At 37.0% G+C, this 12,773-nt stretch overlaps 1 protein-coding gene across 1 annotated transcript in view; it reads right to left on the bottom strand.

Annotated features, from left to right (window-relative positions):
* The window catches only part of Wdr49 (WD repeat domain 49), a 182,175-nt gene that overhangs the window by 99,633 nt on the left and 69,769 nt on the right, over window positions 1-12,773 (bottom strand). The window contains exon 7 of the mRNA XM_032896953.1: window positions 677-910. Within this exon, the coding sequence (XP_032752844.1) occupies window positions 677-910 (234 nt within the window). The remainder of the gene's footprint in view (window positions 1-676; window positions 911-12,773) is intronic.

Genomic DNA, 12,773 nt, shown 5'->3' with positions numbered 1-12,773 from the left:
ATTTTTGAGATTAAAATATAATTACATCATATCTCCTTTCTGTCTCCTTCCTCAAAACAGTCCCATAAAGTGTCTCCTTGCTCTCTTTCAAATTCCTGACCGTTTTCAAAAATTGTTGTTACATGCATATATGTTTAATATACATATATTTGAATGCATATATGTTACTATATATAGATATACTTATACATATATGTTACATGTGCATATATATATATGAATATGTTACTAAATATAACCTGCTCAGTCTATATAATAAAACTAGTATGTATAGTTTGGAGGCTGACCATTTCATATTGGGTAACCAAATGTATGCTCTTCTCTAGGGAAGACTATTTCTCTCGCTCTCAGAATTCCTTAGTTGCCTGCAGCTCTTTGTGTAGGGTCCTGTGGTCTTTCCCACATGTTTGCCTGTCTATTCTTTTTGCTCTTGTTCAGTAAAGGATGGAAGGACCTACATCCATCATTCTACTAAACCAACATAATACCTAACTACGGTCTAAATATTTGTCCTTGTGGTAGCCATTGATCGGTGTGATCCTTACTCTGGATCAAGGAGATTTCTGTTACTAACAGGAGGCTACTGCCTTTGGTTCTGTTTGCAGTCGAGCTGGGGAAAGGCACCACTGGCTGTGGGGAGTGGTCGGGAGAGCAGCAGAGAAGAAAGTGTCTTTACCTGTTTCAGGAGCGAATTGTAAAGGACACAACTGACTGCCTTCAAATGGCTCTTCACCCTCTTGCTGGCTTCATTTTTCATGGCCAGCAAGGCAAGCTGATTATTGAAGGAGATAAAAAGTCGTCCGTGGGTTTCATCAAAGTGGAAAAGGCACCTGAAGTCCTGACTTTTGGGGAAAGAGCAAGCTATCCTTTGAATGGACAGCTGGTGTTGAATATCCCAGAGTCTCAAAACCTGGATGACAGGTGATAACAAGGAAAAATCAAATAAACATGTTAACAACAACAGGTTCATGCTGTATCTTTCCATTTCTCTCTTGATCCTGGTTGTTGCCTCTACAGGACGGTGAGTTCTATTAGGACACTCCTGTTTTGCGTTTCAATTAACCCTCAAACATGTAAGTTTCTCTAGTGAAAGTATTGAGTGTTCTCCCAGTCTCTGGGACCAGAATATAAGTTTAGGATAGGCTTGGAGTAGGTCAAGCAAAGCTTCCCTAAAAATTCCCACTTATAAATCCAGGAACCTATGAATATGTCATCTTACAAGTCAAAAGTTGTTTCAAGTATGGTTCAGTTAAGAATTTTAAGATTGGAAAGTAACCAAAAGTCTTGACAATAGCCTAGGTTAATTGACAGTTCCCATGGAAACCCTTTTGCCAGCAATTCAAAAAGTTATGACCCTGTACCAGAACTAGAACTTTCATTTGCTGACAAAATATGTTCATCTGGGGCTCCATCTTCCCTAATATTTGATGACCCAGTTGACATCACCTTCATGTATATATTTAGGAAGTTTCTACCATGTTGGGTTTCCCTTACAACCTCTGAGACGGCTCTTAGTTTTAGATATATCTCACCACATTGCCTCTATAATACACATTTTCTCTTCTCCTCCCTGTTTTATCATTCTGTTCCATCCCCCCGATCAATCCAAACTATCTATTTTACTTCCCTTTACTGCGGGAATTCAATCACTCCATCATAGTTCCTTCTTTACACATAACCTCTGTGGTTATAGGGATTGTAGCTTGCTTATTGAAAACTTAACATTCATATCTACATAGAACAAAATACATACCATATCTGTCTCTTTAGGTCTGGGTTACTTCATTCAGAATGATCTTATTTTTCAAGTTACATGCATTTATCTGTAAATTTCATGATTTCAGTTCTTCAATTGTTGAGTAATATTCTATAGTGTAAATGTACTACATTTTCTTTATCCATTCATTCATGATGTACATCTAGTTTGTTCTCAGTTTTTGGTTATTACTAAGAGTGTATGTAGCAAAAGGCCCTATTGCTTAAGACAACACATAAATCATTTGTTGCACACTGAGAAGCTGAACTGGTGCCTACCTACAGTCTTCACCCTTTATTGGCTAGTGTTCAAAGTAGTGGGAGGTAATACGAATGCTACCAAAGGAGATGGGTCAACACCAACCCAGCTACAAATCCTCTGATCTACAATGGTGAATTACATGAAGATGTGCTTATGCAGTAATGGCACAAATATTGTTAAGAGTAACCAACCAAGACATGCTTAGATTTAAAGCCTACTCCATGAGATAGAACTTATCCTTAACACCGTTTGGGTAGTCAAGATCCTGAGATTAGATAGATAGGCCAGAGACAGACCTATAGGAAAAATAAAATACCGGTGGTCTATTAAAGGAATGTAGCAACAAATGAACATTTTGCTATACTCGTGGATCCCTGCCTCACTCAGCCATCAACAGAGAAGTTTCCTCCTGCAGTAGATTGAATAATAAATAATAGTAAATATGGAAAACAAAGATGTAAAATGTGACTGAGAGACCATGGACCATTTACTCCTAAATGGGATGTCTCCATCAATTCCCTCTTCTCATAGTTCTAATAATAGGGCAGAATAGGAGATGAAAAATTGTAAGAGCCAAGGAGAATGAAGAACACTGAAGAAACAAGGCCTTCTGGATACAGCAGAACTGATATAGGAACACACAGGCTGTGGAAGTATGCACAGGTTCTGCACAGGTCTGGACCTGATGAATTCCCAGTGCTGAGAGTAGAAGTACACATAATTTTCCCTCCCAAACGCAGAAACTATCTCTAACAAACCACTCACAAATGAAAAAGCAGTGTTCTCCAACATGGTCTCGCTGGCACTCTTAAGGCCAAACCTGATGCACAATACTAGATGACTCAACAATAAATAAACTGAGTAGTATTTTTGGAGGGATTTTTTTCTGTTTGTTTGGTTTTTGATTTTGTCTTTTGTTTGTTTGTTTGTTTGTTTGGCTCATAGTACCTTATCTAAAATTTTGTTTTTTGTTTTTTGGGTTTTTTGTTTGTTTTTGTTGTTTTTGCTTTCTAGGTTTTTTGGTTTTGTTTTGTTTTGTTTTACTTTGTTTGTTGTTTTTGTTTTGTCTTACCCGAGAGGTAATCTTTTGCTTGTATATTCTGGCTGATTTTGTATTTTAATGGGATTTTTGTGTTTGCCAATGTATTAGTCTCTGTGTTATTAAGTGTTTTTGTACTTATTTGTGAGGGGAACATTCTTTTTCTGTTCATTTTTTTGTTTTATCCTATTCAGGTTGGTTTGTTTTTATTTTATCTTATTTTAATATTTTTCTTCATTTTTTAGATATCTATTTGTTTTCTAATGAGAGAGCAAGAAAGAGTGTTGGTTTGGGTGGTTGGGGAGATAGGAAGGAGCTGAAAGATGGGGTACCATCATCAGAATATAGTGTATGAAAAATTATTTTCAATTTTTAATAGAGGAAAATACAACAACAAAATATTTTAAGATTTATGTCTCTATAGAGAGTTGGGTCAATGTTAAGAGCATTGTTGCTCTTCCAGAGGACCCAGTTGAATTCACTACTGGCCGTTTAATTACCTGTAACTTTAGTACTGGGGACTCCTACGCAGAGGTCACCAGAATATACATAACATACATAAATTCATACAAGGAAATTATATATATAATTAAATAAAATAAACCATTAAAAATAATCTTTAAGAACTTTAAATTGAAATACTAAATGAATTGTTTAGAAGAGACTAGAATAAATATGTTTTTTTAATATTGAAGGAGAAAGCAAAGAAAAAAACCCAGCAATGTAATGTGAAGCCTTTTTTTCTAATGTTGATGGCTATGATGATAAATAATAGTAAAATAAAAGCAGAGAAAAGGGCTGATAAGGAAGGGAATGAGTTTTCACCAGAGCCTCAGAAGGGACATAGCCTTGCCAACATCTAGATTTTAGCCCTGTGATAGCCATGCAGAATATTGCAGAATTCTAATCTATAGGACACAACCCACCCAGTCTGGTCCACTTGGGACACAGACCACAGAAGTAAATTGCATAGGATTTACATGACCTCCATTGTCTGGCTCTAGCCTTGCCTTAGGTCCTGAATACACTTGTGGGACCCCAAGTCATCAGGGTCTTGCAGAAAACACCAGGAAAAACAAGATGCCCAAAGGACAACATAAAAACACAATCGTCAAGAACCTGGGCAATATGACATAATCAGAGCTGAGCTGTTCTGCTACAGCAAGCCCTGGATATTCAAATGAAACTGAAGCACAAAAAGATGACCTTCAATCCTATCTTTTAAAGATGATATAGTTCTTTGATGAGTAAATTAATAAAGTAATTAAGAAATAAAGGAAAATACATTTGAACAGGTAGAGACATTAAAAGAAGAAGAAAAATTCAAAAAAAAATAAAAGAAAAAAAAAACACATGATCATTTCATTAGATGTTGAAAGGCTTTGACAAAATCCAACACCCCTTCATGTTAAAATTTTTTTTGCAAGATCAGGGATACAAGGCAGGTACCTAAATGCAATAAATCCATTATACACCAAGCTAATATCCGACATCAAATTAAATTGAGAGAAACTGAAAGTTATTCCACTAAAATTAGTGACAAAAATTAGTGACAAGATAAGGCTGCCCCACTTTCTCCCTATCTCTTCAATACAGTACTTGAAGTTCTAGCCAGAGCAATAGGATAACTAATGGAGATTGAAGGGAAACACATTGAAAACGAAAAAGGAATCTAAGGCCCAAAAATGAATCCACACACTTCCCAACACTTGATCTTTGACAGAGAAATCAAAACCATAAAATAGGTAAAAGAAAAGCATCTTCAACAAATGGTGCTGCTCTAACTGGATGCCTGCATGTAGAATAGATCCAAATTCATCACTCTACCCAAAGCTCGAGCCCAAAGGCCTCAATATAAAGCCAGATATACTAAATTTAATGGAAGAAACTTGGGAAGTATCCTTTAGCTCATTGATAGAGGAGACAACTTCCTGAACAGAACACGAAGGGCTCAGACACTAAGAACAACAATGAGTAAGTAAGACCTCATAAAACTGAAAAGTTTCTATAAGGCAAAGGATATTGTCAAAAGGAGAAAATGTCAGCCTACAGAATGGGAAAAATATCTTCTCCAACTCTACATCTGACAGCTAATCAAAATATATAAAGAACTCAAGAAGTTAGACACCAATGATCCAAAGAACCCAGTTTTTAAAATGTGGTATAAAGCTAAACAGAGAGTTCTTGACAGAAGGAATTTCAAATGGCCAAGAAACACTTAAAGAAACATCCTTTGTCCTCATGGAAATGCAAATCAAAATGACGTAGGTTCAACCTTACACCTATCAGAATGGGTAAAATCAAAAAGTCAGTGGACAGCACGTGCTGGCAAGGATGTGGAGCTAGCAGACTACTGTTTCATGGCTGGTAGAAGCGCAAACCTGAACAACCACTCTGGAAATCGATTTGTCAGTTTCTCAGAACATTTGGAATATTTCTACCTCAAGACCCAGCTACATCGCTCCTGGACATATAACAAAATGATGTTCCAACATCTCACAAGGCCTTCCCCATCTCAGAGAAGGGAAGGGAGGAGTAGAGAATGGAACTATGTGAAGGGTACTGGAAGGAGAGGAGAGTGGGATATTGAGATGTAAAATAAATAAATAATAATGCATCCCAACATACTGTAATTTTGTTTTGCTCCACAAAGTCTACTTCCATTTTTAGTTTTTTCATATTACCTCTCTGCTGGAAATTCGGCAACAACAGAGATAAACTGCCAGCAACATGTAAGCACCTGATAGCATGTGAACTCCCTTACATTCTGTAATTTCCCCTGCACTATTATTTTCTATACAAATGCATCTTAATCTTAAAAGAACAAGTCTCAGCTTGATAACAAAAAACAAACAAACTAAAAAGCAAAAACAAACAAAAAAACCCAAGAAAACGAGTATAGCTAAAGCAATCAATAAATGAACTTCTAGAGGTGTCAAAATCTCTGATTTCAAGCTGTAATAGTAGTAACAACCATGTGGTATTGACATCAAAACAGACCAGTTGGTCAATGAAATAGAATTAAAGACCGAGAAATAAACACACACATCTATGGAAAAATGATACTTGACAAAGAAGTCAAAACCATACAATGAAAAAGGTAACGTCTTTAACAAATGGTTCTGGTTTGACTGGATGTTAGTATATGGAAGAACACAAATAGATGCATATTTGTCACCCTGTACAAAACTCAAGTCCAAGTAGATCAAGGACTTCAATAGAAAACTAGTTATACTAAATCTACTAGAAGAGAAAGTGAGGAACTGCCTTGAACACATTATTACAGGAGACAACTTCATGAACAGAACGGCAATAGCTCAGGCAGTAAGATCAATAATCAATAAATGGGACCTCATGAACCTGAAATCTTCTGTAAGGCCTAGGATAAAATGGCAGTCTACCTAATGGAAAAAGATTTTCAACAACCGTAACATCCAAAGTATAGAAAGAACTCAAGAAATTAGACAGCAACAAACCAAATTACACAATTAAAAATGGAGTATAGAATTAAACCAAGAATTCTCCACAAAGGAATCTCTAATGATCAATAAACACTTAAAGAAATGTTCAAAGTCGTTAGTCGTTCAGGCAAATGGAATGGAATATCCTGAGAGTGGTGACCCATTCCCAGAAATGCATACATGTTATTTTCATGCTTATAAGTGGATATTAGCCATAAAGTTCATGATAACCATGCTGCAATCCACAGACACAAAATAGCTAAAACAGGGAGGACTCAAGAGTGGATGCTTGAATCTCAATCAGAATGGAGTGGATAGAGTGAGCGAACTGGGTGAGAGATATGTTAGGGAGGGAGTAACAGGGGTGGAGATCAGGTGTGGGAAGAACAGGGGAAAAGGGTAAAAGAGCTGGAAGACAGAACAGAAATAAGTGGGGGTGCATTTCTGGAACAGAGCTGAGACCTGGGATGCAGGAGGCTCCAGGAGTGTCTGAGGATGGCCTGGCTGAGATTCTTGGCAGCTGGAGATATCAAACCTGAAGTAGCTACCTCCTATAGCCAGGAAGGACTTCCAGTGGAAATAAGGAGTCACCAATATCTCCAAAAAACCTTCAACCCAAAATGCATCCTGTACAAGATATGCAGGGATAAAGATGGAATAGAGATTGAGTGAACGACTAGCTAATGACTGGCCCAAATTGAGACCCATGCCATGGGAGAGAGCCAACCACTGACACTCGTAATGATATTCTGCTATGCTTTAGACAGAAGCCTATCAATACTGTCTTCTGAGAACCTTCATGCAGTTAATGGAAACACATGCAGAGACCCACAACCAAACAATAGGCAGAACTCAGGGAGACTTATGGGAGAGTTGGGAGGAGGACTGAGGGAACCAACAGAGTCAAAGACATCACAAGAAGATCTACAGAGACAATTAACCTGGGCCCTTGTGGATTCATAAAGATTAAACCAGCAACTGATGCATGGGTTGTTTCTAGGCCCTTGCACATTTTTAGTAGATGTGTAGCTTTACCTTTATTTGGGGCTCCCACAATTGGAATCGGCCTTTCAGACTCTGTGGCCTGCCTTTGGATCATCTTCTCCTAGCTGGGCTACTTTATCTGGCCTCAGTTTGAGAGGATGTGCTTAGTTCTGCTGTGACTTGATGTACCAGGGCAAGTTGGTACCCATGGGAGCTCCCCTTCTCCCCGGAGTATGCAAATGTGAGAGTGGGACTGGGAGGAGAGTAGAAGGTAAAGCTTCAATGGAGATTTAAAATGAATAAATAAAACTGTGGGTCTTAAATTTGACTTCAAAGACAACTTAGATCTTCTAAAAACTGCCTACTTTTAATCCATTGTCTTGAGCTATTAAGTCAGAATCTTTGAAGATGGGCTCAGAAAGCATTTTTAAAAAAATACTAGACCTTGCTTTTGTCCCTACATGAACTGTAGTCTGAAGCTTTATGGTCCAGCGAATGCAAATTTCTGTGAGCAAGCAGTCTTTGCTTCATAACTAGTGTGTGTGACTTGGCTGTAACCCAGATAATGAGTTTCCATCTCTTTTCTTCTTAGGCTAGAGCCTGTTATTCACACAAAAGTATCCCATCTCATCAAGTCATTCACACAACATGCTGCTCAAAGTTACAATCATTATTTGAGGATTATAAATCCCCCCTCCTTTTGGGTTTAAGTCAACTTCTAAAATAGGACTAAGCAACAGGTCATATAAGTAAGGGAATAGAGAGATAACTCAGTTACAAGAGGGCTCACTGATATGCTGATTAGATTGACAACTTGTCACCGACTAGAGTTCATTACATAGAAAGAGGAAACTTCAGTTGAGAAAAATGTGTCTATCCGACTGACCTGTAGGCAAGTCTATGGTGCATTTTTATTGCTTAATTGATTGATTGATTGATTGATTGATTGATTGATTGCAGGTGAGTGGCTGAGACTACTGTGGGTTGTGCCACATTTGGGCAGGTGGTCTTGAGTTTCACAATAAAATCTAAGCCAGTAGGCAGCTCTCCCCAGTCTCTGCTTCAGTTCCTGCCTCTGTATTCCTGTTGAATTCCTTCCCTGAATTCTTTCAATTAAAGTAGAAATGAGAGCCAAGTAAACTTCCTCCTACCCAAAACATCATAGAGTTTATCACAGAAATAGGAATCAAACAAAGACATAGCACATGAAGGGCAACTAGCATTTGAATGCTTCACACCCATGCATCAGCATAGACATAGAAGGTATGACTGCAAACCTAATGATGGAGGCTTGGAAGGAGGAGGATTCCCGAAGCTAGCTGATCAACCAAACTAAGCAATTGGTATCCTTCCAGCTCAGTAGAGACTTTTTCAAATTAAATAAGATGGACAGTTATAGAATATATCTGACATTAGCTTTCAGCCTATATATATACATGCACATACACATACACACACACACCAGCATATGCATTTAAACATATACCTGAACATGTACACACTACACACATGTGTATAGTATGTACATGTTCACATATATATGTGTATATATATATATATATTCACATTGTTGTTTTATTTCATTTGAGACAGTCTCATTTAGTCCATGACTGCCTTAAACTTGAAATGTACCTGCCAATGATCTGAAATCTCTCCTTCCTTCTGCTTCTATCTCACAAGTGCTAGAACTAGAGATGTTTATCACCTTGTTCGAAATATATGAATATATTTAATAGTAATTTTATTGTTTGTAATTATGTTTTTCTTTTTAAGCATAATAAATAAATTCCTAAAATTCCTTTTAAACAAGTGGTTCAATAAATTTATGTGAATTTTATAAATTCTTACCCACATGTGCTATGTCTGCATATATTCTGTTGCCTAGCAACTTATAATGACTACAACAATTCATATTAGTCATGTTCTTGATCTCATACTTGGTCAAGGTCTACATGGGGCTCTTCATTTCATCTCCACCTTTATAATCCTGGAAATAAAAAACTCAATCTTTCAATTTTTATTAAAGTAAAATTTAGCTTTTCACATGACACATTTCCCTTACCTCATTTTATGTCATTTTTCAACTATTTAATAAGGAAGATTATAAATTCCACAGCATTTATATGTGGTAGAAATGGAAGCCAGTACATTGAGGTTTTAGAGACTTGGATCCTAGCTTAATCCAACGCAGGTGTGTCATTTTACATGCATGAATATTATCCATCCATTTTTTTACCTATCTGTTAAAGCGCTATTGAAAACTGTGAAACTGTGTCAGTTGTGTGGAGAATATAGTGAAATTGCTCATCCTGTTCCCTAAATATTCCCAAGTCACCACATTCGAAAGTGTATTGTGAGGAGGATTGGATTAAGATGTAGGCTAGCACTTTGAAGCCAGACTTTTCTGCAGAACACTACTCCCTGCCGGAGGTTGGCAGAATCGCCATTATTCATACAGACACAAACCCAACTACAATAAACAATTATTTTTTACTACAAACATTACCTTTATAAACAAGCAACTGCATGAATAAGGAGGAACATGAAGAAATGTGTGCATGGACAGAGACTGTTTTCAACGCACTTTTGAAAGCTGAGTCAGCATCAGATCAGATTCAATTTCAGGTACATGGCTTAAAAGATGCATAATTTCCTAATAATGGCAGAAAAGTGAAGGAGGGAGAGAAAGCTGACTCAAATTATTATACATGGCGATGTTTCCTTATCTTCACAACAATATTTAAGAAATAGAAAAAGACAGAGGACGTGTGAGGATGTGACTTGCCAGCAGAGCTCTTTCAGTGCAGTGCAGAAGCCTGGCTCTCCTAAGTCCGCTCCAAAGTGCTTGGCTTAAGCATAAAATAAGACAGGAACTGAAGGTGCTGGCTGCTTGGGACATAAAATTATATAACAGTTCCACTTAAAATTAAGTCTTGCGGTAATCTACAAATCATAATCATAATAAACACTTAAACCACATTTTATTGGACAGGATATCGTCGCACAAAAAATTATAAGGAATACATCAGCTTTAGATTTTAGCCTTAACTCAGGTAACAATTGTTTCTTCTCCCAGAGGAGCAGTTCAAGGTTGAAGGGGACAAGATGTCATGTTCCTTAATAATGTAGGTACTGGTTTACCATCCCCATTTAAGCAAATAACCCCTCTCATGTTCATTCAGACAACCATAATGAACATGGTTAGACAGACAGACAGACAGACAGACAGACAGACACACACACACACACACACACACACACACACACGCACTCCTCTGAAATTCAGAGAGAAAGTTAGAATAAAGAAGAGATTTGGTGTGAGTAGAAGAGGATAGTGGGTGCAAGGAGATTTGGTTCCAAGAAAATCTGTACATAAAATTATAAAGGAAGAAATAAATTTAATTTTTAAAACATCATTTACCACTTCCACCCCCTCAGAAATAAGAGCATTATTCTCCAACTAAGTCCCATTCTCTAACATACATTTTTAAATGTTATCATAACTGTTATCTTTATTCTCTCTTAATTTGTTAAATTATTTTAAAGAGAAATAAAACACAACATAAAACTATAAGCTCTGATTTCTAATTTTATTCTCATCTCACTAACAGAAAACAAAGAGTGTGCTCAGAAGACCTCTTGAAATACTCAAGAAGCCAGAACAAGAAATAGAAAAAAATTAATTGTACAAAGATTACAAAAATGAAGAAATAAATACAGGATATATTTTCATAACTTTAGGGTGTGTATGTATGGTGAAGAAGATACACAGGAACCAGCTGCAGGGAGGCAGATCAACTTTACTTGACATGATTCAAGGGTTATATAATCTGAGGGAATGTGAGTGGTAGAAATATCCAGGATGGGCACAGGTCATTGACTGAAGGCTTAGGGTACAGAAATGCCTCATTAGCATGCGGGAACATTTCAGGAATCTCAGGTGCTAGCTGAATGTACTCTTTTCAGGAGAAAAGAAGTTTGTAATCATAACAAAGGCTACATGACATTCTGCAGGTAGAGGCATGGGGGAGCTTTGAACTCCAGAGGCATCCTCAGACAAGGGAAAGTCTTGTCAATGAAAGGAGTCCTCCATTATGTGCCAGCTCAGAAGGCTATCAGGTCAGTGGATGACATGGACCTTAATTAGCAGAGTTTTTGCATACAAGAAGCACACAGAATATCAAATAGATTGGACCAAAAAAGAGTCAAAACACTAAACATACAGGTCAGCAACAATTGCAAAAATAATATGAAAAGACACAAGGTAGAAGACCAAGTAACACATAAGGGTAGAACTCTTAAAGTTACACATCTGACTTCTCGGTGGAGACTCTAAGAGACAAAAAGGCCTACATAGATATGCTACAGACTGTAAGAGACCACAGATGCCAGCCCAGAATACTAAACACAGAGAAGGATTTCAATCACCATAAATGGAGAAAATGAGACATTCCATGGTAAAGTCAAATTTAAGCAATATTTATCTATAAATCCAAACTTGCAAAGTGTACTAGAAGGAAAACCAAAGGAGGTTAACTACAACCATGAAATGCATGGAATAAGTAATCCCAGCCCTACAAATCAAATAAAGGAAAACACACACACACACACACACACACACACACACACACACACACACACACACACACACACCACACAGAGTCCACTACAACCAACAACAACCACAAGCAAACCAACATCATCAACAACAAAATAACAGGAACTGACCATCATTGATCATTAATACCTCTGAATATTAGTGGTCTCAATTCTCCAGTAAAAAGGCACAGAATGAATGCAAAAACCAGATCCATCTTTTTCAACTTTCAAGAAACACACTTCAGCATAAAAGATAGACATTGCCTCAGGTTAAAATGTTGGTAAAAGACATTCCAAACGAACCTCAGAAACAAGATGCTGTAGCCACTTTAATATCTAACAAAATAGACTTCAAAATAAAACTAATCAGAAATGATAGGGGAGGACAATGTATACTCATCAAATGAAAAATTCACCTAAATGCCATTTCAATTCTTAATATCTATGTCCAAACATAAGAATGTTCATGTTATAGAAACACTATTACATCTTAATTCATACATTGACACTCACACAATGATAATGGGAGACTTCAATAATTCACTATAACCAATAGGTCATCTAGATAAACACTTCACAGAGAAATGCTAGAGCTAACCAACATTATAAACAAATGGGCCTAAGAGACATTGATAGAACAATTTTCACAAATACAAAAAATATAGATTTTTTG

The sequence above is a fragment of the Rattus rattus genome, chromosome 3 (genome assembly GCF_011064425.1).
Source record: "Rattus rattus isolate New Zealand chromosome 3, Rrattus_CSIRO_v1, whole genome shotgun sequence".
Classification (NCBI taxonomy): domain Eukaryota; kingdom Metazoa; phylum Chordata; class Mammalia; order Rodentia; family Muridae; genus Rattus; species Rattus rattus.
Note: the sequence above shows the minus strand (reverse complement) of the source record. Positions and strands in the feature narration are given on the sequence as shown.